Here is a 27,079-nt window from a genome sequence, read left to right as displayed (position 1 = left end):
TAAATTCATATTATAATAAGTTTAAAATTGGTAATCAATCAGAAAAAAAATCTGAGGTTAAATTCACCCTAAAATATTTGGTGAAAAAGAATTTGCGGCTGGGCACAGTTGCACACGCCTGTAATCCCAGTGGCTTGGGAGGCTAAGGCAGGAAGATAGCAAGTTCAAAGCCACCTCAGCAATGCGAGGTACTAAGCAACTCAGTGAGCCCTTGTCGGTAAATAAAATACAAAATAGGGCTGGGGATGAGGCTCAGCGATTAAATGCATACCCTCTCCCATCAAACAAACAAACAAACAAAAAAGGATTTGCTAGCCCAGATATTCCAACAGTGTGAACAAAAAGTTTAAAAATAACAATTGGTTTTTAGAATAGGTTCAACTGTTTAAACATTTAAATTTTAAAAGTATATAATACCTGACAAAATTATCACCAAATAATGTTTTTTAATAAAGCAAAAACTTTTAGGAAATGTCTTATTTTCATCAGCGAAGGAATATACTTTATGATAAAACTACCTCATGTAGAAGTTTTCAAATTCAGGCTATTTATCAACACTGGCTGGTGGTCATTCCTGAACCTGAATTGAGATTTTATTGTCATTATATCCTTGTTTGATTTTAGATGACATAAATGGGTCTCTGGTGCTAAAAGGAAATAATCTAAGTGATTTAAAATTGCCTTTAGGGCAAACACTGCAGGCTTCAGGTTACTGGGAAAGGTCACTGGGAAACTGCTGGTTCTTAAGGTTTGTCTTTCTAAGTCTGGGCTGGGCAGAAGGCAGACAATGCCTCCCTCACCACCAGGCATCTGATTCTCAGTGAGGTTACAGAGCTCACATATGTTGTGGTTTAAGGGCTGAAAAGGCTAAGTGCTAATTTTAGGAATCTCAGTTTGACACTTGATTTTTCAACAATAATCAATTTATCTAGCTCTTTGAGAGTACAATGGGGTAAGATACTTAAGATACTTAAGATGATATTATAATGATAAATGGCTCCTAGGCCAAAGACAGTGATAACAGGTTTTGTTCAAAGAAAGAAAGGGGGAGGGGTGAAGTGAGAGAGGGAAGGAGAGAAGAAGATAACAAACACAACTGTAATTTTTTTTTTCCACCTTAAAAAATAGTGTTAACAGGTATAAGCTTAAAGAACTCTGCCACTGGGGACTGGGAGTGTGGCCCAGTGATAGAGCCCTAGCTTAGTATGTGCAAGACACTGGGGTCAATCCCCAACACGCACACACACAAAAACTAAGCAGAACTCTGCCATCATTGTGATTTTACTAGAATAAATAGTAAAAAAAAAAAAAAAAAAAAAAAAAAAAAAAAAAAAAAAAAAAGATCAACAAATGCTCATTTAAAAAAAATTCTGCAATGAACATGTGCTCATCTTTTCCAAAATGATTCCACCCTCCTGAGCAGAACAGTACTGCCAGGGTCGTTCCCTACACAAATATAAAACTGACGAAAATGCAACATACATGCCCTTTATTCACCCATGTGACTATTGAGAATGTCACTGTATCTATTTAAATTTTAATCTGCAACCTAGATTCCCACCATACAGGTCTAGACTTTTAGCCACATTTTTTTCTAGCCACAGTTTACCTTCAACTGAAATGTCCTGAATGGCAAAGCGAAGGATGATGGTCCAGATCATACCCAGGGTCATCTTCACATTGCCGTCAACAATCTCTGCAGGTGAGAAGAAAGTCAACAAGAGAACCCACCCAGGACACAGCTCACTCCTTCAGAGCTAAAGGGAGACATTCATATGGAAAGACCAGCATATGTTTTATAAGCATTACAGTGTTTCTGATCATAAAAGTGGTATTCATTACCAAGTGTCTCCAGTTTAAATGAATTCTGTGTTAATAATAAATACAAATCTTGCATACATTATCATGAAAAACATTCAGGAGTTTCCAAAGCTTTACAACTATACAAACTAAGGTTTAAAATCATCAAATTCCGAGCATACAGCCTCATCTCTACCAAATCCTTCTTCTAGGCTGTGTGTAATGAGGTGCCGCCAGTCCCAGCTCCTGCTGGACTCTGTGGATTCCCAATCTCCCACTGAGAGCCAGGAGGCCACATCCTTCCTAGTAATTAGTTCTCATTATGAGTAATAGGGATGTGTGGATTCTTTCTCACTCCTGTAATGGGTTTGAAGAAGATGTGATGCTATATTTGACTCTAACACTGTGGGAGGGAAGAGAGAATTCACACTGAGGTCAGTGGCAGGAATGGCCCAGGCCCTCTCACCTTCAGCCCCGATGGACACCAGTTTCACCCCTTTGCTGGCTATGTAATCCAAAGCCTTATTGACGTTCGCAATCTTGTGGAACCGCATTTTGCCCCGGTCAGGTTTGGGCAGCCTTTCCCCTGTAGGATAAAGGGAGCACAGTAGGGCCAGAGTTACCCTTGGTACAGAATGAAGATGCCCAAACTCAGAGCCCTGAGGATCATTTGAGCCCAGGGCCTTAAGACCAGCCTGGGCAACATAGTGAGGCCCCATCTCAAAAAACAAACCAAAAAAACCCAAGATGCCAAAATGCAGAGTCCAGGCGTTCCTTAAGCAGAAACGATCACTTGAGTGTGTGTGACACTTTCCCAGTTTCTCTAAATTACAGGGTAGAGGAAACGCCCAGCCCAGAGCTAAGAAGACCAGCAGGGAGTCATAGTATTAAGGATCTGCTGGAAGAGTCTTGTTTGGCCTATAAACCAACCTTCACATGTGTAAAGAGAGAAGCCAATTCATGTCCCTAGAGCATTCGCAGTTGCTGGCTATCTGTTAGAGGAAGTTGGGTGGCCTAGTTCAAATCTCAGAGGTGGCTGCCAGGACTCGCCTTAGACACCTGGTTATGAAGATATATAGACCAGGGTAGACTTGCCATCCTCCTTCCCAGTCACACCCCTCCAAGGGTGCTACATCTAGTCCAAGTCTAGACCAGCCAAGTGAAACTAGGCAATCAGATGCACGGGATCTCAACTCACACATTCAGAGCCATGCTAACATACATATGAGTGTTCTGGCTAGGACATGACTTCTGGAATGCATGCTAGCTGGACTAGAAGGGAGAGGGCAGTCACATAAATGTCAATTTTCTTCTCTTACTTTGTTTCAAGGAGGATTGCATAAACATTATTTTTAATCAGTCCATTTTAAACAGAATTCTCTCCCTTTTTTTTGAACAACAACAACAAAAAAAATTACTTCAGACAGATTGCTCTTTGGAAAGGTTCCTTTGCCAGAATACCATGTTCTTGCTCAGCCAAGTTCAAAGGAAACTTCTGCTGTGATCATCTTTTAAAAGAGATGTTTACCTAGTGATTACACATTAAAGTATAGGACTGGTGGGGTGTGTACACCAACCTGAGATGACTTCCAAAAGCAGCATGAGCTTGAGGCCATTCCTGAAGTCCTCCTCGATGTTTTCAATCTGAGTGCCGGCTTTCCGCAGGTGGGAGTTGCACCAGGCTGTGAAGGTCTGCAACGAAAATCAGACACAGCTGAACACAGGACCCTAGCTGACATTCCACATCCGCCACACCTCAAAGGGCCCAAGAGTCTGCAGGGCCTGGGCCTTTCACAAAACAAAGAATTTGATGAAAAGAACTAGAAACCCAAGAGTAAGATTTTAGTAAAATTTCTTCCTAATGAACAACAACTCATTTGCTATTCTGACTCGAGGATTTTCTGCCTCACATCAAAAAGGCCCCTGTTTACACCTACACCTTCACCTTGAAAAATCTCTTTCTTTGTAAGAAAGGGACTACTAATTGGGATGTGCTTTATTCCTTGTATACAGCAAAAATAAGCTTGCTTGCAGAATAGATGCATAAATAATATTGAAGTAATGTTCAAATGTCTTTCTTTAGAGCAGAGGGTAGGCAACATTGTGTGACAGAAAGGAGAGGGGGAGGAGACAACCATAGTCACTAATTATGAACAGTCTATCTTGGATAAGCAACAGTTTAAAGCTCTTAACTCAATTAAATGAATTTGTAGTACAGCTTATCATTTAAAAAGTAACAGTACTCCTTCTAGGAGCATATCCCAGGCCCTGAGCTAGATCCTAGATTTCAAACATGACTAGAAGAGCCCTGCCCGAGAAGGGCTTCCAGTCCAGTCATTGTTAACAATTACCAGGGTAACCTACAGCAGAAAATGGACTATATATTGGGGGCATCCAAAGTCATTCTGTTTATTTTTCAGTTTCTTTTAACTTGGCTTCAACTTGTGTACTTTTTCCTGCCAAAACCAGATTAGGAATGCTTCTAGCAGCTGCTGGCTAAGAATGCAAACTGTCCCCTTGTCTCCTGACAGCTGCTAGGCACAGGAACAAAGTGCCTGGCACACTAAGCTTGGGGGAAGGAAGGAGGGGAAATAAATAGGGTTCTCTGCTCAAGAGGAGAAAATCAACCTCTTAAAAAATAGGCTGCTTCCAAGTAAGATAAGGAAAAAGTCAAAAGTATTCACAAAAATGACTTTCCTGGGTAATAAAGAGATTTTCACATCTAATAGTCATTCATTTCAAGAAATACATGGTAATGTTCAATTCAAGGGCAAAAAGAAAATGTAGGCATTTTATTGGGTTTATAGTAATAAACTTTGCCCTGAGAGCCTAATGGAGTGAGTTTCCTGAGACACATCGGAGCTTTAATTGGGTCTAAGCAGGGGAGATGCTCCAGATTCATCCCCAATCAATGTGGCAGGCACTCACAAGTGGATATGCAAATTTTAGTTAATTAAAATGAAATGAAATTAAAAATATAGCTCCATGTTGCACAAGCCATCTTTCAAGCCTTCAGGGTCGCTTGTGGGATAGTTTAGCTATAGAACATTCCCACCATCACAGAAAATTCTACTGGACAGCACTGTTCTAGAGAGCAAAGGCTATTTTCTGAAGATAAGATTACTGTAAGCCTCCACCACTTACTTGTTTAAATACTAATTTTATGCATTTACTCTCCACATAGATAAAACATTTTATTGGTTCAAATCTCAAGTGGAACAGAAGGGTATTAAGTGAAAATCCTTCCTCTCACCCTTGTTCCCCAGCAATCTAGTGCCCCAGAGGGAGCAAAGGGCATCCATTGCTTCTGTATGCTATCTGTGCACATACACATTTTGAGTCCCTTCAAATATAGTGTTGCATCTTGTTTTTATCCACTTAAAAGTATGGTGTGGAGACTGTTCCATTATCAGTACAGATGGCTCCTATCTGCAGCTGCCTCGTATCCCACACTACTGTAACACATTTCATGTAACAGGCTCCCTATGGATGGACACCTGCATTATTTCCAGATCACCGAGTTCTTACAGTGAAAAAACAGGCTCCATTTTCCATACTGGATGTTTTATGAATTGACAATATTGAGACTGATTATATACCTGGTCTTATGAGAAAGGCAAGAGGATAGCAGGTTGTAATAAAAAGGAAGTTATTAGCAGAAATAAAATACAATGAATGAACATGCACAGTTGCTTTTACTTAGATTCTACTTTAAAAGCAGCTCAGATTGCTGGTGAAAATCACCATACTTTATTTAAGTCTCTTTGTAATAATCACATCAGAGGTACTTCTGGCCATAACCCCAGCACTGCTCACAAAATCAACACTGGCTTCTTGACCCGCACTATAGAATTCTGTAGAAGTCTGTCTGCCACTACCTTTTACAGGTAGAGACAATGAAGGAAATTCATCATGGGTAATTATTCAGTTGTACAAATCCAGAGGATACATTCAGTCTAAAAGGTCACTTGACTTAATTAAGCATAATGAAGTTCCCCACCTTAGGGATTTCTCCTGAGTGCCCACAAAAGTGGTGACTAACCAACTTATACACAGAATAAGGACTCTAGCTGCTCTGAGATAACTGCTTGCAAAGAGGCCTGTGCACTCTGAAAAAGAATCCTAAGTTTACTAGAAGGTTTAATTTTCATCCTATTTACAGTTTTAATTACAATGGCCTAGAAGGGCTATTGCTATACATTACCTCACCCGAGGGTTCAGTGAAAAGCCTTTGGACTTGGAGGAGACAGAAACACCAGTGGCAACAAGACCCCACACATCACCTGAAAGCTTCTTTGGGGACTTACTTGCTGTTTAAATAGCATCTTTAATTCCATGAAAATGCAAATGAGAACCAACATAGGTCCACAGAATTGGGGGGCAGTCTCCTTGATTCAAACCAGACTGCCACGTTTTCTTAAGGGAATTGGTGCTCTATGGACGAGGAAAGAGGCCAATGTCTCCCCATCCCAGAGTCCAACCCAGAAGCTGCCTAGGTGCATGGGAGACCTTCCAACATCCTCCCTTGCTTTCCAACTCAGACCTTCCTTGGCTTCTCTAGTCCCCCTTCCTCTGCACCTACAGAGAAATGCAAATGCCATTAGCAACTCAAAAGTGCAAGCATGTTTCAGAAACATGCAAAGAGGACCAAGAAGGGAAACCATCTATCCCCAGCAAAGAAAGACAGGTGTTTCTAGTCCCAAAGAAGCTAAGACAAAGCTGAGGAAAGAGTCTTCAAGACACAGAGAGCAAAGAAGTGCAGTGACAGACACTGTTTCACTGTGTATGCCCGTCAGACAACTGGAGCAGACAGTAGGATATCCTTCCTAAACATAAGGAATCACAACCCTGAGTCACTGGCCTTTCCTAAATGAAGACAGCAACCCTCCAGGCACAGGGAGAAAAGTGGAGCCAAGGTCAAGGCTATGTTATGGTGATTTTAATAGTTTGCTCTCATTTGAGAAGACAGAAGGAAGCCCAGACCATCAGCAGCCTCTGCCTCTGTTGTATTCCTTACTGTGCTATAGAAGCCCAGAAAATGTTCCTCAAACCCCACACCCCCACATATGTAGTGATTGAGAAGGACATCAGCTGAAGGCGTTTCCCAAAATATTCACTAGCAAGAACTGCCAGCCCCAGTCAATGGCAGGAGAGGCCAATCCATCTTCCATGAAGGACTTATAAGCAAAGTCCTTAATCCATGGGTACTAGGAGACCACTGCTTTCTCAAAGTGAAACTATTTAACAGGACAATCAGCACATAAAGTAAAAAGAACACTGAGTCCTTACTGAGCCACCTGGGATCAGCCTGTAGTTCAGTCCTGTGCATTCACACTGGGTCTCTTTTTATGTTAATTAAACCATTGGCATCCCTCCTATTCCACAAGGAAAAGGTGCAAAAGATATTTAAGAAAAATGTGTTACAATTGTGATGATTTGTATTATTCCTTTCTGTTCACACATATGCACAATTTCAGCTGAAAGAGATTACCTGGGTACAGAGACAAAAGATCAGCTCTAAGGTTGACCATGGTCCTCCAAAAGTTCTGGTTCACCTACTTCTGACTGCAGGAAGGCTCTAACCCTGGAATGATTCTGAGTAATCTTCACCGTTTCATGTTCTCCAAGCAAAAAATTTTGGCAACATATCTACAAGTGTCCTTTCTTCTTCTTTAGTCAGGTTTTTCTTTAATAATAATTACATATAATATTCTGATCATATTTCCTAAGCTGAAAACATTACATCTTTTCTGAATAGGATGAACCTGGGTCAGCAGCACAAAGGCCAGGAAAAGACAGCCTGAAGAACCTGACAATCACTGAACTGAACTGCCCATCAGGTCAAAACGGCTGGGGGCTATAAAGTGATCTGTGATTTTGAGGTGCATATCATTTACTTTCCACAGGGAATCAAGCAGCCCCACTCAGCGGTTCTGAGCCTGCCCTGACTGACATTCCTCCTAGCCTGCACCCTGTGGCGTGGGACTACGGGGTTCCCGAGAGGGAGAAGGGAGAACAGACGGAGCCTGGCGCAGCCTGCACTTGTGGCTCAGAACTCAAAGTCTATTTCTGACTCTGACACCATGAAATGATTTGTCCTCTGGATGCTGATGCTCTGGTGGCTATTAAAAAAAGGGGGGGGGGAGACAGTCGTTGCCAGGATAAGCATTGTGAAATTGTTCAACAGGTTACAAAAGAGGAGAAGAAATACAGAAGTCGGCTGCCCAATACAACCCAGAGCACAAAGGTTCTGACCTCTCACAAACTACTATTAGAAACCACAATTCTATTGAACCGATTTTCTCAAAAATGCTCCATTTACTTTTCTATTTTTAACAACCACTGTAATAGGGTCTTCTTTTCTACTTCACAAATTCTCAATTTGCCAGGATCACTTCTAATCACTTTCCTGGTTCATTATAAAGATTGCAAAGTAAGGGGGTTCTGGAAAGCCGCCCATGTATTCAGAATCTTCAGTGAAGGTCAGAGAGGAAGGTCAGAGATGCTTCTCCTAAGTAAATGTGTTTTCAACCTTATCATTAAGAAAGGAGAAGACTGCCCTCCCAGACACAGGTGGCCTAACCCCCTGAGTGGGGAGAAGCTCCTGATTTCCACATGGCTACCAGCAGAGCTGCCTGGATAACCATAAAACTCCACACCCCTCTGCCCACTAGAAAGGCCCTACCTGTGCACCTATCACACAAGGAATGGCAGGGGTGATCCCCATAGATGCTGCACTGCTAATCCCAACCAACATGCCCATCCAGAGTGACAACAGAAACCAACAGTACAGCCTCAAATTTAAACACCTTGCCATCTTAGAACACATTCAGCACAGTGTTTCTGCTGGTCTCTACTCAAACATCCAGGAAGTCTCTGGACCCAGAAGCAACTTACAGTGATGACAAAACATTCACCATAATGAAGATGGAATTCCAAACCTTCAAGGCTTCAGGTGCCCAGGTATGTGTGAATATACCTTTCAACTATTCACACAAAATCTTAAAAACTTAATCAAAGCAAGGAGTATCCAAATTGTAGGAGGATCCTGCACGCACTACAATCAATTCCCAGGGTGTCTTGGAGTCCAATGGGACTCTAACATTCTCATAACTTACATAACCAGGCATCTAGCTACACAGTGGGCAGCCCTTTTATTCTCTGCTCACAAATCTCTGCTTAATCTCTAAAGATCTTGTTAGATAACATGGACCGAGACAGCTCAATTTATACAGTGGCCCTTAAATCTGCAGCCAGGCCTTGAGACCAGCTTAGTATGGAGTGGACATATCAGTACATCTCCTGTTGACCTACTCTACCAGCTCGCTCACCTGTATGATGAATTATAAGACTTCGAAACTCAAAAGAACAGTGAGCAGTAATGGCAACTCAAAGAATCTTAAGATGCTATGGGCTTTAAACAGAAAGAGAATCAAGTCACTCCAGAACTTTATTTTGGTAGGACAAGATCACTTAGAAAAATGCAGACAACCTCTAGGCACGATGTAAGCCTACTTGAGCATGGGACACAGCCCACCTCCGATCACGTTGCTCAGCACAATCCAGACAATGATGCTGTAGAGACACAAAGGAGATACAAGATGGTCCAGATCCAAGAAGCCAGAATGCTTCCAGGTCTTTATCGTCTCTAAACTTATCACCAGTGTACATACCACTGTTGAGAACACACACACCATTGGTATAACATAACCTCCTCTGGGTAAAAGGTGCTCAGAACATGAGATTTTGCTGGGGGAGTAGGGTGTGTGTGTAAAAACATCTTGCCCATCCTTTAAAAAAAAAAAAACTTTATTACTAAGTGGCAATCAGGACTTATTCATAACACACCAGATACAAAGAGCCTTAGGAGGAGCCCTGTACAAAGGCAAGTCCTACAGCACTCCGCTGCAAAAAGAAGGCCCACATCTGGCTACCCAGACTGTCAGATGCCTGCACGCACCCACATCATGAAAATGAACACAGTAGTCTCTACAGGTGCCTTGTTCTCCCCTACATCACCCAGAGAACCAGCTCCCTGCAGGGGCATCTAAATTCACACACACACACACACACACACACACACACACACACACAGCTAGGACCTGTTTCAATTTTCTGTAGTTCAAAGTTTAAACTATGATGATCTCAGTCATAAACAAAAACTTTGATGGTTAAAAAAAAAAAAAAAACCCAAATGCTGCTTTTAACTTGAATTCCAATGCTAATGACAAAGACAAACTTAATTAACCAAAAACAAGGTAAGTGAAAAAAGAGGCAGTCTTTTTGTCCTACTGATTTAACTCCAACAAACTGCATCTGCAAGCAGGAATCAGGATTTCCTTCTATCAATGCCTAAGAATACATAACAATCTCAAACCAAAGGGATAGGAAAGCCCACATCAGTCCAGAGTTTCAAGAGGCCCCGGGCATCCCTACTACCACAGGAACATCCTAAGAAATGTTCGTCAAAATGACCCACACAAGCAGGCCAGGGTCTTTGTTTTGTGTTCTGGACAGTGCCTGGAACACAGTAGCATAAAGATACTACTTGCTGGACTTTCTGGGAGAGATGAAAGAGGACAGCAGTCAAAAAAAAAAAAATTTAACCAAAAAGAAAAAAAAAAAAAGACCAATAAGCTAAAAATGGGTTATCTATTCAAATTCTAGTTGTTTAAAAAAATTATTATTACCATGTCAAACTTGAACTGCTGAATCCTTAAATGTTAAGAAAGTCTGTAAGCTTGCCAAAAAGAGAAATACCTTGCAAAAATAACAGGCAACCTCCCTGCTGAGAGCGTCTAAAAATAGAGTGAAGCTAATGGGTGATGCTTTAAGTGGGCAGGTTAAAGATGACTCTCCCAGCACTTGGGATGACACTCTTACCAGGCCAGATTTGAATCACAAATTCTGAGCCATGAACTTCAGCATTCCACTACTGGCCTCCTGAGATGATCTGGGTGTAGACTATATTGCTCAGAACAGAGAGAGACAAGGGCTCAGAGGGTGGAGGTGGGGGTGGGCGTGTGAGGTCCACAAAGCCTAGTCTAGGCCAGACAATTTTGGTTTGAGGAATGACTTCTGATATGTGGAATCATCCCCAGAACTTCCAGAAAGGACAGAACAAATTACAGCTCTGGAATCTGGAAAGGGGAACAGCCAAGGAGGCCATACAGAGGGGAAGATGTACAGCTCTCTAAGTCACAGGAAACTTACATCAGTGCAGACCACCTCTAATAGACATGCAGTGAACCCCTCCAGGAGGGGACAACCCCCTCTCTACCACAGTAAGTCTGCACATCAGGACATTCACTTTAATATTCCTGACCTCTAAATGGGTCAATTCTCTGGATGCTCTTCCCACTAACTGTAAGGTCTCACTAGTTTTCTCACTAATGAGTTAAGAACCAGCTTTAATACTATTCACCCTTATATTTGTATAAGAGCAGCAATCGCACTTTTGAGAATCATCTTCTAAGGGAGTGGGAATAGGAAAGACAGTAGAATGAATCAGACATCACTTTCCTATGTCCATGAAGGAATACCCAAGCAGAGGAATCCCACATGTGTACAGCCACAGGAATGGGAGTTATATTCCATATATGTTAATATGTCAAGTCCAGTCTACTTTCATGTATAACTAAAAAGAATAAAAGAAAAAAATCATCTTCTAATACTTACAGAGTCTTTCTTCTAAGGGGAGGTAAAAATTCGAATTAAGCTAAAACATTCACTATATTCCAGTCTAAATTTTACCAATTTTGATGAAAAAGATAGTGATACACAAGAATGATCCACAGAACTAACTGAAGCCTAGCACTTGCTGATCTTAAGTTACAGCTTGCATTCTGTCCTGTGGAACCAACAACTGTCCTGGGTCGCACCTTACCACATTCCTTTTCGATGTCAAACTCTCCATTTAAAACTGAGCATGTGTCCCTGTGTTCCCTCTGATACAGATCACCATAAATAATAATGCATTTGGGTTGATTTTTTAGCATTTTTCTCTATTTCACAAAGATTGTACATTTATCAAAAAACGAAAATATTTCCATCTGTTAATTTTCTTCCTGTTCAAAAAAAATTCCTATAAACATTTTATTACCACTTACAGGAGACCTTATTACTCATTCTCCTGATTCTTATTTTTCAGCTGCAATTATTCATCTCAACCTCTCTACAATCTATCAAGGATGTCAAACACTTTTGAGATGTGGATATCTGAAGCTAGTTTCCATGCAAGACAACTCTGTTTCAATGCCAAAGAGAGTTTGTAAATACTCAAAACAAGGAAAAAAGCCACTACAGCACTCTTTCTTCTAAAGGAGAGTTCCCAAATGTCTTGGTGAAACCCCCTTTAACTGTCAAATCCAAAAGAGTAAAGACAAGAAATATGTAGACTCTTCCCAAACTATTTTAGGACTGGAAGCATATGTTAAACTAACCAAATCAAATGTCTTCAGAATCAAAGTCTAAATCATTCTTGCTCTAGAAGGTAAAAATGGAAAAGAAAAAAAGTAATAAGCTCAAAGAACCATAGGAAAGCTACTGGTGTCTGGTCACTGAAGCTTAAAGATGTGCAGAGCCTGGCTTTGCCACTAGCTGGGTGTTCTGCCAGCTCACACCTGCCTCCCCTAAGCGGCACAAAAGACATGGAGAATTCCTCTGGAGACTTTCTGGTAAGCAACCATATTAAGGCTCCCAGCAAAGAGCCCTCCATATGATTGATCCTGGGCTGTGCTTCCCAAAATAACCTGTTCCCTTGGAGCCTGGGTAATTATGCGCAAGACATGGCTCAGTGACAGGGCACACCCCACTGCTGCTCAGAGTTGGGCTTCAGTATTGTACTTTCCTCACTCTCCTCTTGAGCATGAATCAGGCTTAAGGAAAAGCACACAGTTCCCCCTCAGGCCGTCCAGCAACCGGGGAAGCAGTTTGTACAGCAAAATAAATACTGTTTAATTCAACTTCACCCTACTGTTACTATTTTCGGGGACTTAAATAAATGGCTGTCTACAAAGAGGGAAGGACGTGTTCACTTAGAAGGAAGCAGCTCTTGTAATACATCCTATTTCCTGCACTGCACCAGTCAGGTCACCCGCTCAATCCTCACATGGGGAGAACTCTGTGAACATATGGTAAACCAGGGAAGCTGGGCATTCCCAAAGTTCCTGCCGACTCCACACGAGAGGGAACAAGGCCCGGGCTTCCCCAGCAAGAGGGCTCATGCTGCCTGGAGAGTGTTCATGAAAACACAGATCCTACATACCTCGTGTCCTGGGCCACTCTAGCAGTTACAGTATAAAACACAAACGTGTGCTTATATACTATGGCATAAAGCAGTCTGGTGGGCACATCGCCAACTCTGCTTTTCCTTTAACAATTTCTTTTCTACATATTCATTCCTTATACAGCCATTTAAAAATTATCTCAGGGCTGTGGGTGTGATTCAACAGCAGAACACCTGCCTGTCAGGCATGAGGCTCTGGGTTCAACTCCGAGCACCAAAGGAGGGAAAAAAAGTAATTGAGGAAGGTCCATAAAACTTGTTGGCCTAGATTCATAACCTTGTCCCCTCTGTGGTCTTCTGCAATTTTGCTAGTAGTTCCTAACTGTGGACAGGGACTACTTAAACTGGACATGACCCAGCAAACTTAGCTTTCTGAAGCTTATCACTCAATGAACTGCTAAAGATTTTTGAAGTTTCATATTAAAACCCCTAAATCAACATCACATTTTAAAATCCTAATGCAGACACACTGTCTGAGAACCAGTACCACAGAAGAGAAATCCTTCGTCTCTAATATCCAGTTACGGCAAGAAAGCCACTGACACAGTTTTCACAGGAGGCATCTCTGACACAGTTTTCCCTGTCTCCCTACCCAGTCCTTAAAGGACCCTAAGGGCAACTATGGCTTAAAGGAAAACACCTCATTAAATATGACTTTATCAGACAGCAAATATACTTATCATTTCACCCCCAGATTTTCAAGTCCATGAACACAGAAATAAATTCTTCTAATTTGGCAAAAGCCTGAAACTGTTAGAACATAGCTAGAGACCTAACTTGGGTAAGGGGCTCAGACTGAAATATTTAACATTTAGTTTTTCAGATGTGCAAAGTAAGTATCCTTAATGTCTGGCACAAATTAATATCAAATGGTATGAAATGTGAGTATATTTATAAAACCTTAAAAATAAAAAATATACATATAAAATATCAAAATTATAACAGAAACCCACATTTAGAGGGTGACTTGGACCCCAGGAGGCCTCCAGCAAGATGATTGGTCCCATATCCCTCCAGCCCCTGGGCTCATCCCTCACAGCAGTCTGCAAGTCTTGGTCTATATTATAAGCTCATGAATTAGGGCATTCAAAAATACTTGGTATGGGCTGGGGTTGTGGCTCAGTGGCAGAGCTCTTGCCTCACATATGTGAGGCACTGGATTCGATCCTTAGCATAAAAATAAGTAAACAAAAATAAAGATATTTTGCCAATGTATAACTAAAATAAATAAATAAATAAAATTGTCTCATTTCTATAAAAAAAAATACCTGGTATGTATACTTGAAATCTCACTTCACTAATATCTACATTTTTTGAAGTTCAGTACTTCAATACAAGACAGTATTTTGAGAAAGGGTATCACTACTCTCTGTATGCATTACCTGGGTGCCAGCACTGACCTTCCAAAAGGCTGCCTTGTATCGTTCCTTGGAACAAGTGACCTCAGTTAGTAGTCATCACTGGGTCACTTCTGAGCGTCAGAAAGTTGCTATGTAAAATCCTTTGGGACAACAGCCACAAACAGGATTATTCTGAGCAAACCAGGACATGGGATCCTTCAACCTCATTTCATCTCATAAAGAATAGGGTCCTCAGAGACGATGTTCCTTGCACAAAGCCATGGGACTGTTGTGCTGCTTCTCATGCAGTTTTTCATCTTTCAGGATCAGAAGGAATCTTGTAAGGAAAAAGATGGCCCAGAACTGCTGCAAATATGTCCCCATCTCTTTTCTGGGGCCACTGTGACACACACATGTCTAAGAGGGTGAGGGCCTGTTTTGTGTGTAATCACAATCTCTAGAAGCAGTCTTAACCATATGAAAAATAACCACTCATGCAGAACCATTTCCACACCTGTCCTGTTTCCTCTCCAGGGATGGAGGAGGAAAATGATGCATCAGCATCATTTTCAGCATCCTCAGACACTGTTCCCACCTGAACAAAGTCTCAAATTCAGGCTCTCCTCAAAACAGGGACAAGAGTGGTCAAAAGTGCTAAGAGGACTGATCCTCAAGCCTGACAGAGGGTGGGGTGGGATCAGAGGGTCCATCTTCTCAGTCCTCTTAACAGGTAGCACATGCCCTGAGAGTACCAATGCCCAGGGTGCACAGGGTCAACCTCCACATCCACAGGACATTAAAAGGCCTGGCTTCTGCCCAAGTGTTTTATTAGCATGGCTCTACTCTCTTATCCTACTGAGTCTGAAATTCACCAGAATCAGACAATAGGGTTACTATCCTTAAAAACGTCTCTTTCTAAGTACTGGTGATTCCTGAAAGGCAGATCTTGGGAATTAAAATGTAAGTCAAAGGCATGAAAAATCACTAGAATGGGAAGGACAGGGCCAGTTCCCGGGTAGGGAAGGGAGCATCCGGGCAGAAGGAAGTGCAAGCCCTAGGGAGGAGCCAGGCTTTCCAAACTCAGGGTAGTGAGTCCCCACTGCTGCTCTCTTTCGGAAAGCATCTGTTAGCCACAAAGGCTCTGTCCCTTTCGCAATCGGGCAGCCCCAGCTCCCCAAACCAAGCTCCTCACCAGTTTCCTTCAGAGGGATTTCTTACTTTCTCTTAGCTTTTGTGGGTGCTTGAACATTTCCATAATGAGAAGTTAAATAAAAGCAAAGCAAGATTTTTTTTGAATGTAAACTGAGTTCCTGCTGCTGCCACATCCCTACTGGCTAGGCTACATCCCCACAAAGCTCTGATCTGGTGGCACTCCTGCAGCCTTGCAGGGGGTCTTTGGGGGCAATGCTGGTCTGTGCCCTCACCTGAGTAGGCAACACAGACACCAGGCCTCTCGACTCTGGCTTCTTTCAGAACTGAGTAGGACATACAGCAGCTAACTCCACTGATGCGCCCTACATGGCTGTCCCCGACTCTGCCTGGGTGTCTTCTCTGTGGCCCCTGCCGCCGCCTCTGGCATTTCTGGTGGACAAAGCAAACCTTAGAGATCCAGCTGGAGGAAACCTTTGAATGAAAGTATGCACCAAGCCTCAAAGCCCAGGATTTTCATTCCCTCAGATGTTTCCAGATGACAAGTTGAGAAATTAAAAATTCAGGGATACACACAAACTTCCACAAAAGCAGAACGGGTCTGATAAGTTAAAAAAGTAGGAATAATGGATTCCAGGCCTCTACTCTGAGCTATTGGTTATAAATCTGAGTAGAAAGTAACAAACAGCCCTGAGTTCAATTCCCAGTACCAATCCCCACACATACAAAAAGAAAGTAGCAAACAGAAGGTTAGTGGTTCAAAGCCTGGCCCCTGGAGCAAGCAGTCTGGATCTGAAGTTCAGTTCTATCACAAACCAAAAATACGCAATAAAATAATGAACATCTTAATTATTTTATAAAACTTCAATTGTGATATGGAGCCTTTCAAAATTTAGACAAAATCCTCTGCATTTTCCAGCTACAACTTCCCAACATCAACTGCCACTAGGCAAGTTACTTAGCATTCCTAGCTAAAAAATTGAAGATGACAAGACTTATCTTTCACAATTATTTTGAAGATCAAACAATGTATTGGGTTAAAATAGTGCCTGGAAATTCTCAGTAACAGTTGCTTCTCTGCTTTACACAGTGAATGGTTTGGGATACTAGGGATGATATGCCAAAATCCCTCCCACACATACCTTTTTAAAATCCACTGGCGAAAATCCTACATTAAAATATCACTTTTACTGTCTGAGTGGAATTTTTCTTGTACTAGTGTTACATCAAGGGGCGAGAGATCCTTCTACTCCCAAATCTAACATAAAAAGCCAAAGTATGCAATAGAAAAATCAGTCACCCCATATTTCATAAAATTGCAATAACAAGAGAGAAATATTACAGTTTCTAAAATGTAAAATACAGTTTGCGTATTTCCAAGTGACATCTTTCCCCACAGACTCTGCCTCCCCTCAAAAATGTGTTTGCTTCCAAATTTAAAAAAAAACACTAAAGGTAAATATCTAAGCTGATTATAATACTTTATGTCTTTCACTTTTTCATGACTGATATTCTCAAATACCCTTAAATAACTGTTTTTTAAAAACCTTGAAGCAAGACACCTAAATGAGAACAATAATTATTTCCTTAATTTCACATATGATAAAATGGAAGAAGGAAAATCTATCTTGGAACTTAATTCTACCCTGGGAATAGTTAAGATGAAACATTTGATTTCTCTAGTAACCCTACAAACTTACTGTGACATCTTCCTAAAGAATGCCTATCAATGGCCATTCCAAGTACAGAAGGATATAATGTCACAGATTCAAGCACATCACCCTAAATAACTCCTTACAGCTTTTTGCTTCCTTTGAAGATATAAGTTGCCTATTGAGCTAAAATACACCCCATTACACAATGCCAAAGCCCCTGGGCTTCTGTTCCAGCGACTAATGTAACTCAAATGCCAGATCCAGGCTGACTGGCAAAGTTCTAACAGAATACCAAGGCAAGACTTCTCCAGAAAAAAAACCAAAGACATTCCTGACAGCTCAATTGGTTCCAAGATGTCTAATACATGCATGTTTTCATCCAGAAAAGCAAGGCTTCCACATTCAGTTAATGTCACTGCTTCCTCCAGAGTCCTCTATTTTTAGCTCACTCTGGTACCTTCCTGGTAAATCCTCTTCCATTTTTCCCTCCTGTAGCATCAACCTCTACACATACGCAGATAACATCTTTATCTAAGTCTCTAGCTTGACCTTCCTCCGGAGTACTTCCATTGAATATCAAGCCCTCCATTCAAATCCCTCATTTTTAACCAATCCTCACACTCTCCTGTTTCCCTCAAATGAATACCAAAGGCATTAGAGATAAGGATAAAAACTAATCAGAATTCAGTTTTACAGTCTGGATGTTTTGTGGTATTGGTTGAGGATTTTGAATATACTCCCACAATAGTGGTAAAGTGGTTTTATTGGGTTAAACTATAAGAAATTGCAATTTGGGAAGTTGAAATAGCATGGAGAATTTCATATGGTTCCATATTATATAAAATATCTCAAAATTCTAATCAAGAGCAATGATATTGCATAAATAATTAAATAATTACCATTCTCACATCTTGTTTGACTAGCATGAAGCAACCTGAATACTCTCAAAGAGGGCTGGGGATATAACTAAGTAGTAAAGCAACTGGCTATTGTATGTAAGGCCCTGAGTTCAGCTCTCTCCAGTACTGCAAAAACAAACCATCCTTATGACAGAGAAGATGGAATTCTTGATTAATCTTTGTCACCTCAATCACAATTATCTGTGCAAAATTCAACTGTAGCTTCATATTAAATATTGCTCCCATTTGCCCAAAATAATCTCACATTTACCAATTTGCCCATTTGGTTCTCACAACCACTAAAAAAAAAGAGAGCTTTAGCAAGCTAGAATGCCTTTTAACAAAAAAAAAAAAGTCGTAATGGATACCAAGAATAATCTACTTTCAATGTACAATCATTATGGAGATTATGACTAATACATTTACCCCCTGGCAAAATCAAACAAAACAGATTGACTCTGGGGTCCAGGGTGGGTATGTGCTAATACTGTGCATGTGGAAACTTCCCCAGGATGGCACACTCACCCTCCACAACTGTGGAGCATACCATATCTTCAAAATTTGTTCATGTTTTTATATACGAAAGCACAATTTTAAATTTATATTTATCTGAATCATAAAATGAATTCTGAATTTTAAGTAGGTAAAGATTTTCAATTTGGAAAAAAACAGTCATTTTAATCAAATTTAGGTTACCAGAATTTTTTGAATAAATATAACGACATATTTTATTATAATTTAAATAAATCTGCATGTATGGTATTTTTCAATTCCAAGAGCTTTAAATTCCAACTTTTTTAAAAAAAAATAAATGAGCAGCTTGTCTCTAAAGGCTCAGTATTAAAACAATCAAGTCAGAGAATTTTATTACTGTGAAAACTTACTGAGAAAATAAGAAAACATTTCTTTAAAGCATCATACAACAAGTATAAGATGGAGTTAATACATTTATAGCTCAAAGAGTTTTAAAGTCTATAAATAAAACCTAATTGTTTAATATTTAACTTTAAAAACTAATCATACTGAATTTTTTCCAGAAAGGTGATTCATAAATCCTTTAGCCAACTAATGTGAGTGAGAAGCACCAGGACCACAGAGCACTATGGTTCCCAGCCTGGCAGGCCCAGGAGCACAGTGACAAGGGGCTGTGTCCTGGGAGGCAAACCTCCAGAGGAGGGATACAGAGGGAGAATCCCCTGGGGTGAGGAGCCAGAGCTGTGCAGAAGGCAAGCTGGTAGGGGGAGCAAGGGTGAGGGGCAGCCTGCAGGGTAAGACCTTGAAGAACCTGCAGGAAAGGGTCAGCAGACAGCGGCAAGCATAGCTGGTCTCAGGCTCCAGGACAGGTCAGGACCCTCCCTGAGGCAGTGAAGAACCACAGAGGTGCCTTAAGCAGGCAAACAGCAGGGCCCAGCTTGAGTTTTCTCAAAATCATTCTTGCCAGCATGGAGGAGAAAGGGCTGAAGACAGGCAGGATTACTGGGAGAGTGGCAGAACAGGAGACCACCAGGCCTGGACAGAGAATGCAGAAGGCCTGGCAGCACACATAGGAGGAAGGCAGGTCCAAGACTGGGGAGGCTATGGCTGGCCCCTGTGGGAGAGAGGCAGGTGTCAAGGGCACTCCCAGGTTTCTGACTGGATGCCTGGGAGGACTTTCCCATTCTTCTCAAGAGGTCCAGCAGGAGGGGCGCCCTGGAGCACCCTTACTTCTTCCTCTCTGCCAGCAGGAGGGGCACTCTGGAGCACCCCTACTTCCTCCTCTCTCTCTGTGCTTCTCACCTTCCCCAAACTTGAACTTGGGTCAGCTCTCTAAGGGCCAGTATGGTGTCAATTCTCTTGCCTGGCCCCTCAAAAAACCACAATGAAGGCCTGCATGAACAACTGTGCTTGCTATGCCCATTTATATGTCACTCCTCCACAGGACTACAGGTTAAAACACCTCCTGATTTCCCACTTAGAAAACTGTGGGGTGGGTGCGTCTGGGTGTGTCCACAAAAACTCTTCTCAGACTTCTCAGAAAGACCCAATTCCTTACACATTAGATGTCCTTTCTTTGCAATGTGTCTAGCAGAGCACCTAGCAAGATGTCTCCTCATCTTCATTTTCTGTTCTTTCTGGAATAATCAGTGCTGTTCCCAGGGAAACGCAGTGAGTTCTGACTGTCCTCCAGCGATCTCGCTGGATCCCGCAGGAACTCCTCTGCACATCAGGGCGTCTCCCGCCCACTGATTGCCTGTAGGTGTCTCCCAGCTGTGGTGGCTTAGTGTGGGAACTTTTGACAGTTTTCTGAGGCTGCATCAATTAAGGTTTCCAGCCTAGGCCCAACCCCTCCCTCTCTCGTGGGAGATCTTATTTTGAATTCAAGATTCTTACTTGGTGAATCTGATGGAAACAGCAGGGCCTACCCCAGGACCCGTCACAGTGCCCTGGACAGGACTCAAGGACAGTGATTCTTCCTCATCACAACCAGTGATTCTCCAGGACACCATGTCTGACAGTCCTCGGGTGAGTATGGAGGTTTCCTGAGGCTCAAACGAGATTCTGCTTCTACCTTCTGCATTCTCTGTCCAGGCCTGGTGGTCTCCTGTTCTGCCACTCTCCCAGTAATCCTGCCTGTCTTCAGCCCTTTCTCCTCCATGCTGGCAAGAATGATTTTGAGAAGACTCAAGCTGGGCCCTGCTGTTTGCCTGCTTAAGGCACCTCTGTGGTTCTTCACTGCCTCAGGGAGGGTTCTGACCTGTCCTGGAGCCTGAGACCAGCTATGCTTGCCGCTGTCTGCTGACCCTTTCCTGCAGGTTCTTCAAGGTCTTACCCTGCAGGCTGCCCCTCACCCTTGCTCCCCCACTTTGCCTTCTGCACAGCTCTGCTTCTACCTCTTCCTCTGCCCTTCTCTCATCAAGAACTTTGACTGCCCATGAAAACCTCTCTCAACCTGCAGCCCTGCCTTCACATGCTTGGGACTCTGCCTCCTCAGTATGGTAGTGCATTTCCTGCACCAGGTGATGATGTGTTCTGTAAATATTGAGCTTCCCCTCTGGACGCAATCTCTTGGCGGATCAGCAGACACTGATGCTTGTCAGTACCACCATCTTGAGTGCTAGGCCAGGAGCTCTACCAGAAGGACCACGTCAGCCTGACCAGATCCATCAACGGCTTACTGTGGAACAACATGTGCTTATCTGATCCTTCCACAATCCCTCTGATCACTCTCAAATGGACGCCTTCCTTGTCACCATGCCTACTGTCCCCTCCTTCTAATCCTCACAGTGTGCCCATAGACCTACAGTGGTTCCCCCAGCCTCAGGCCCTTCCCATGCAGACTGATCCTGAAACGGCAACCTCCTGAAAGTATGGCTCCTCCCAGCTCCAAAGACCTCTGCACAGCCTGCAGAAGGAGTCTGCACCACCCTGGCATCCCAGGCCCACTGAAACCCAGCTCTGTCTTCTCTCTAAATTTGATTCTACATCTTTGGCTTCACAAAGCCTATCTGCTCTTCACACTTCCTCAAACTCATCAGGAGCCACAGACAATCCAAGAATACAGAAAGAGGTGGCTTCAGGGACCCAAGTCAGCCCACGTGGCCGCTGAGCTACTTCCCTCTACACGCTTGCCTCTGCACTTGTTGCGTCTCTGTGTATGAGTGAGGCATCCTCATCAGTGCTAAAGGGGTACATAAACATGCTGTATTCCACCAACCAATCCCTGCCTCTCTCCAAACAAAACAGGTTTCTCACACGTTTTCTCTAACCAAGAAGGCAGTTCCTCCTGCTCCACTCAGCCAACAGTGCTCACTCAAGGAGGCCCTATCAGACCTACACCCCTGTAAGCACTTCCTCATTATTGTTCACCTACAATGATTCTCCTTGTTCGACCTCCTATCATTTTTATTCTTTAGACAATCCAGCACTTAATATTAAACAATTTCTTATGTTCTAAGTTTTTGTTTTTATTTTTGTTTTTAAAGTTTATTTATTTATTTTTAAATCTAGCAGTTCTTTCTTTTTGAGAGAGAATTTTTAATATTTATTTTCTGGTTATTGGTGGACACAACATTTTTGTCTGTATGTGGTGCTGAGGCTCGAACCCAGGCCACAGGCATGCCATGCAAGCACGCCACCGCTTGAGCCACATCCCCAGCCCCATATTCTAAGTTTTTGATATGTAAATCCAATCTTCAAAGGTACATGGAGGAAGGGAGGACTAGAAAGTGATTTTTTTTTTTTTTAATGGAAAGAGTTTCAGTTTGGGATGATGGAAAAAGTTCTGGAAATGGAGAGTGTGGTACAATAATATGAAGGTACATAATGTCACTGAATTGTGCACTTAAGAATGGTTAAAAAATGGTGAAATGTTTTATACATTTTACCCCAATAAAAAGTACACCGCAGCCACTAAGGACCAATCTTTTACTTCATAATCTCTCACAAACCCAAGTGTAGACCTTATTATTATTAGATCATTTGAGAAAATAACAACTATTGCTGCACACAAGGTAATAATGTTTGAAAATTGATGGATTTATGTAGTGTATAAAGCCCCTTCAATATAAATCAGTTCATCCACTGGATCCAGACAAAACCCTATAAGATAAGAAAGACAGGGTTCTACCTTTGTCTCCTGGCTGCACAAATCAATAATCAAAAGGGACTCAGCTGTGATCATAGAGGACTAGTCAGAGCTGAGAGTCATGGGGATTTCATGAGAATCATCTGGATCTTGTGAATCAACAGCTTGTTTTGATTTAGCTACACAACATGCATCTTTTCTTCCAGTTAAAACTCAGGCAAGAGCATGCGTCACTAGCTGAGAGCAGCCTCAACCATGCCCCTTTAAGGGGCAGCTGCTCCCACAAAACACAGAGGGGCAGTCACCAGCTCTGTGTGACCCTGGACTCATGGGCAGCTCTTCCTGCATATACACACTACCTGAGCCAATGCAGCTGGGAAGGCCAGCCAGTCAGGAAGCTGCCCCAAGGAGAATGGGCAACTTCAACGGGGAACGTGCAGAACTTCTGTGGGCGCTATGAAGATCAATCAGAACTCAGAAGAGTTTATCATGGGGCCATATACAGATTAAGATGTAAGGACCCTTTAGGTATGGAAAAAGTATCTCCTTTCACTTCCTGCTTGGTTAAGAACATGTACATCAGCACTGCTGCTCTGACAAGGCACCTCCTGTACAGGCTTCCATGGAGGCAAAGACAGACTGTGCTCCCTCATCCAGGGGAAGTTTGTTTCTAGACTTCAATGCTCCAGAAGCCAGCAGTCCACCCTGGAGACAGCCTAAGTTACCTGAAATTGATATCCCTAACCTGCATCCTGTAGGGCAGAAGATTCTACTTCCAGTAGTAAGACCAGCATTTCAGTCTTTTTTACTACTTAAAGTGCTGCACCCTTGATATTGCAGGCACCCTTCCCCTGTCTGTGAGCTGTATGAAAGAAAAGACAACTATCTTTACAAGCACTGTAAACAGCCCTGCCGCATGCACTCAGCAGCCCCTGACAGGTGAGGTGGGCACTCAGGTTGCCTCTGTCTACATGTACTAAGTCCAGCATCTTCTGGGACCTTTTGAGAATAGCACAATGCTTTTACAAGTCCTTTTGCAGCAAGGCATTCCATATCAGGGAACAAGGATTACCAAAGTCCGCCAGACTCTCTGAACTGTGGGTATAATTAGGCACTGTATCCATTAGAGCCCGCGGACGTCATCAAGTGCCACCAGCATTTGTTGACAGATCGCATACCCAGCATATCACTAAATGGCAAGTGTGGAGAAGGTAGCCCACAATAGAAACAATGGCATCTTGTGCTCGCCATGTTCCAACAGTGTGTCTCATAGGACATAAATAGAGGCCATCGCTCTGGCTGGGTTGAGCTCCTGGTTCCACATTATTCCACTAACTTGAAATGGAAAGAAAAGTCTCCTGTGGATCTGTACAGGTCTAACAAAGTTCCCCTACCCTAGCATCTACAACATTTTATCTACCTTAAACATGAGCTTTTTAAAACTTTCCAGCATTATTTTGCACTGAGATCAGCAAGTATGTTTGCTTTTTCATAACATACTTTACTTCAAGTGCTACACTAACAACAAAGTCACACAGGAATCCCAAACCTAAACAAAATAACAATGCCATTATATCCAAAAATACTGTAAATATATAAAAATTAAATACAGCAAAAGACACTTCAATGTGACCTTTGGATATGGATATTACCTGTCTCTCACAATCTCACAATCATCTAAAAAAATCAACAGAAACCTCTGGGATCAAACTGCTACTATAAAAAAATGACAGCCTGTCCTGTTCCTTAGCTATTTTGCTATTTCCAGTAAGAAAAATCCATCTTTGAAACAATATAGGAGCTGTTTTTTTTTTAATCCATGAAAAAAATGCATTAAAAATTGGAAAACTTAAAATGAAAGCAATGCATTCACTGTTAAAACTAAACCTCTTAACTCTTGCTGACCTATGATGCATGGATGAACCCAGACAACGGCCCAAAATCCTCAGGCCGCATGCTGCCATCAGAATGCACCCTTCAAAACTGTGGAAAGCTAGAAACTTAGTTGTTCTTTTCAGACTCAACTTCTATTTACCTTTCTGTCTCTTGTTTCCACGGGATAGTAAAAGGCTTATGAAACTAAAACAGAAACTGAAAGATAGCTAAATAGGAGCTTTACAATAATAATGGTAAAGGCTATTTTCAGAGAGATGGTAGACAAGAGAAATCGTGTCATAAAAATAGTGCTTGGCTATTTGATAATTATCCAAATATGGGACTACTCTCTTTCCAGCTGTCTATGGGGAGAGAAGGGCAGGCTGCATGTTTTCCACCATCATGTATTTATATCATACCATCAACCACAGTAGCTGCTACAGAGATTGCCAGGCACCTGTGGTCAACACAGATTATCCTCTTAATAAAGCAGGCCCTTAAGAAGAAAAGCCACCTTGCACTGTACCCAGAAAAATAGGAGAAAGCACAGGACACTTGACTTTAGCCATGATGCTGTTATCATAAGGCTGGGTTAGCAGGTCTCTGACCTCATGCCTGCCCAGCCAGGCTCTGTGCCCAGCCAAAGAAGAGGCAAGGTTTGGCCCTTTGGTGCGCACCCACTATTTGATCTCGCCAAGAGGATCAAGAAGAAACGTTGAAATAATGGAATGTTCCATTGGGACCCAGAGAGCACCAACCAGGATGGGCAGGGAGCTCTTGGAAGCTGGCTGACTCCTTCATCCCTGTGTGCTTACCTCAATGAACTATAAATAGAGTGTGAATAATTATTACTTGACTGCTGAACTCTAGTGTTCTATAGCATCCCTCTCCAATGAGGCCCAAACACTAAATGACTGTCCCTGACTCTTCAGAGGTAGCCCTGCGAAAGTTGGGACCAAGGTGCTGTTCCCCTGGCCCTGATACTGGGGAGAAACTGGCTTGAGGCGAATGGACACAACAGAACCAGTAGAGTATAACCCTGCGGCCAAGGTCACAGACTCAAAGCGGTGAGAGAGTCCGCAGCAGACCTGGGACTCTCAGATTCTAGACTGATGCAAGCTGGTGTGAAAAACACACAAAGCACTATTCTTCTGTCAACGTTTTTCGGTTTGCCACTCTTATGTCACTTAAACACACACGTTTCTGTTTCTCTCTCTCTCTTCCCCCCCCCCAAACACATGTACGTGTCCAGTGCCCTGTCTGTCCCTGGACATGTTCTCCTTTCTGATGGTGAGCGGGGCTGCAAGGACACAGGTCAAGTCACCACCTCCACAGGGCGCCCTCTGGCCTGCTGACCTTCCTCTGCTGCTTCTCCCAGGCGGGGTCCAGCAGCAGATCGCGGTCCCATTCCTCCTCCTGGATCATGTACTCATCGTCATCGTAGACGTAGTTGTACTGCACGCCGGGCTCTATCTGGTTCATGGCGATCGATCGGGGCTGGGGCTGCGGCGCGGCGAGAGGGCGCGGGTCTCCACAGGTGGACGGAGGGACGCTAGGAGGCGGGAGGCGACCTTGCGGCTGCTCTGGGCGGCTTGGCGGGCACTGGGTCTCAGCGCAAGCACCAGCTCGAGCTGCGAGCAGCTGCGCTCCGCTTAATAGCCGCGCCGCAGGTCACGTGCCGTCGGCGGCCCCGCCCTCTGCGCACGTGCCGCCGGCGGCCCCGCCCCGCCCCGCCGCGCACGTGCCGCGGGCCGAGGCAGCTCCGCTGACCCTGTGTCGCCGCTTCCGAGCACCGCTCCTGAGGGTCCCCTCAGGGCCCCGCGAGCCGCCGGCCCACGCTGCCACCCTCTTCTGCTCTTTTCCTGCTTGCGGCAGGTGGCCTGCGGGCGCCTGAGCCGGTCCCCCCGCCTCCCGGGTGGGTTTGAGTGGGCCTGGGTCTCGGAACACGCGGGCAGGACCAAGTTCTCCGTGTGTCGCTTGCACCGTCACGTTTTCTGTGCGTTTCCGCGCATTCCTTGGATCCCTCTGTCCCCTTCTCCTGCACGCACACACACACACACACACACACACCCTAAAGTTCAAAATCTACAGAACCTATCTGTCCTCCAGCCCTCACCTGAGGAATTCAAGGCAGAGGAATTGCACGGACCGCAGCCAAAGGCAGGAGGCGTCCGTTCTCACCTGCCAGCCATAAATTTAGAGAACTGACAACGGAGGACAGCAGCCCGCTTCCCCTTACAGTTCCATCTGTCCCCCTGTGCTGCCGCACGTATGTCTTCTATCTGGCTGGTGCTGCTTAGCTGTTCCCCACCAGTAACGCCTGTGAAGGAAGCAAAACAGGACCCTGGGACACGCGGAAAATTTAAGTCAATGATATATTAAGCACCTACTGTGAACCAGATACCGCAGTAAGTGTCTGGCTACATAGGCAAGTTGATAGGGCCTCCAGTTAAATTTATATCTGAATTGAATAATAGTTTCCCACAGATGCTAGAGGGTTGATTGTGGTT

The 27,079-nt window shown here is 43.2% G+C and overlaps 1 protein-coding gene across 3 annotated transcripts in view; it reads right to left on the bottom strand.

Moving 5' to 3' along the window:
* Window positions 1-26,251, bottom strand: part of Actn2 (actinin alpha 2) — a 59,789-nt gene extending 33,538 nt beyond the window's left edge. For 2 of the 3 annotated variants that reach the window (XM_005320350.4, XM_078023100.1), the window contains exons 1-4: window positions 25,926-26,251; window positions 3,378-3,492; window positions 2,267-2,386; window positions 1,610-1,696 (exon numbers count right to left, since the gene is read on the bottom strand). In XM_005320350.4, the coding sequence (XP_005320407.1) occupies window positions 1,610-1,696; window positions 2,267-2,386; window positions 3,378-3,492; window positions 25,926-26,051 (448 nt within the window). In that variant the 5' untranslated portion in view covers window positions 26,052-26,251. Of the gene's footprint in view, window positions 1-1,609; window positions 1,697-2,266; window positions 2,387-3,377; window positions 3,493-25,925 lie in introns of those variants that run through there. The other variant, XM_078023098.1, reaches the window with a different exon arrangement.
* Window positions 26,252-27,079: the final 828 nt, after the last annotated feature.

This window comes from Ictidomys tridecemlineatus, chromosome 10, assembly GCF_052094955.1.
Source record: "Ictidomys tridecemlineatus isolate mIctTri1 chromosome 10, mIctTri1.hap1, whole genome shotgun sequence".
In the NCBI taxonomy this organism is placed as follows: domain Eukaryota; kingdom Metazoa; phylum Chordata; class Mammalia; order Rodentia; family Sciuridae; genus Ictidomys; species Ictidomys tridecemlineatus.
Note: the sequence above shows the minus strand (reverse complement) of the source record. Positions and strands in the feature narration are given on the sequence as shown.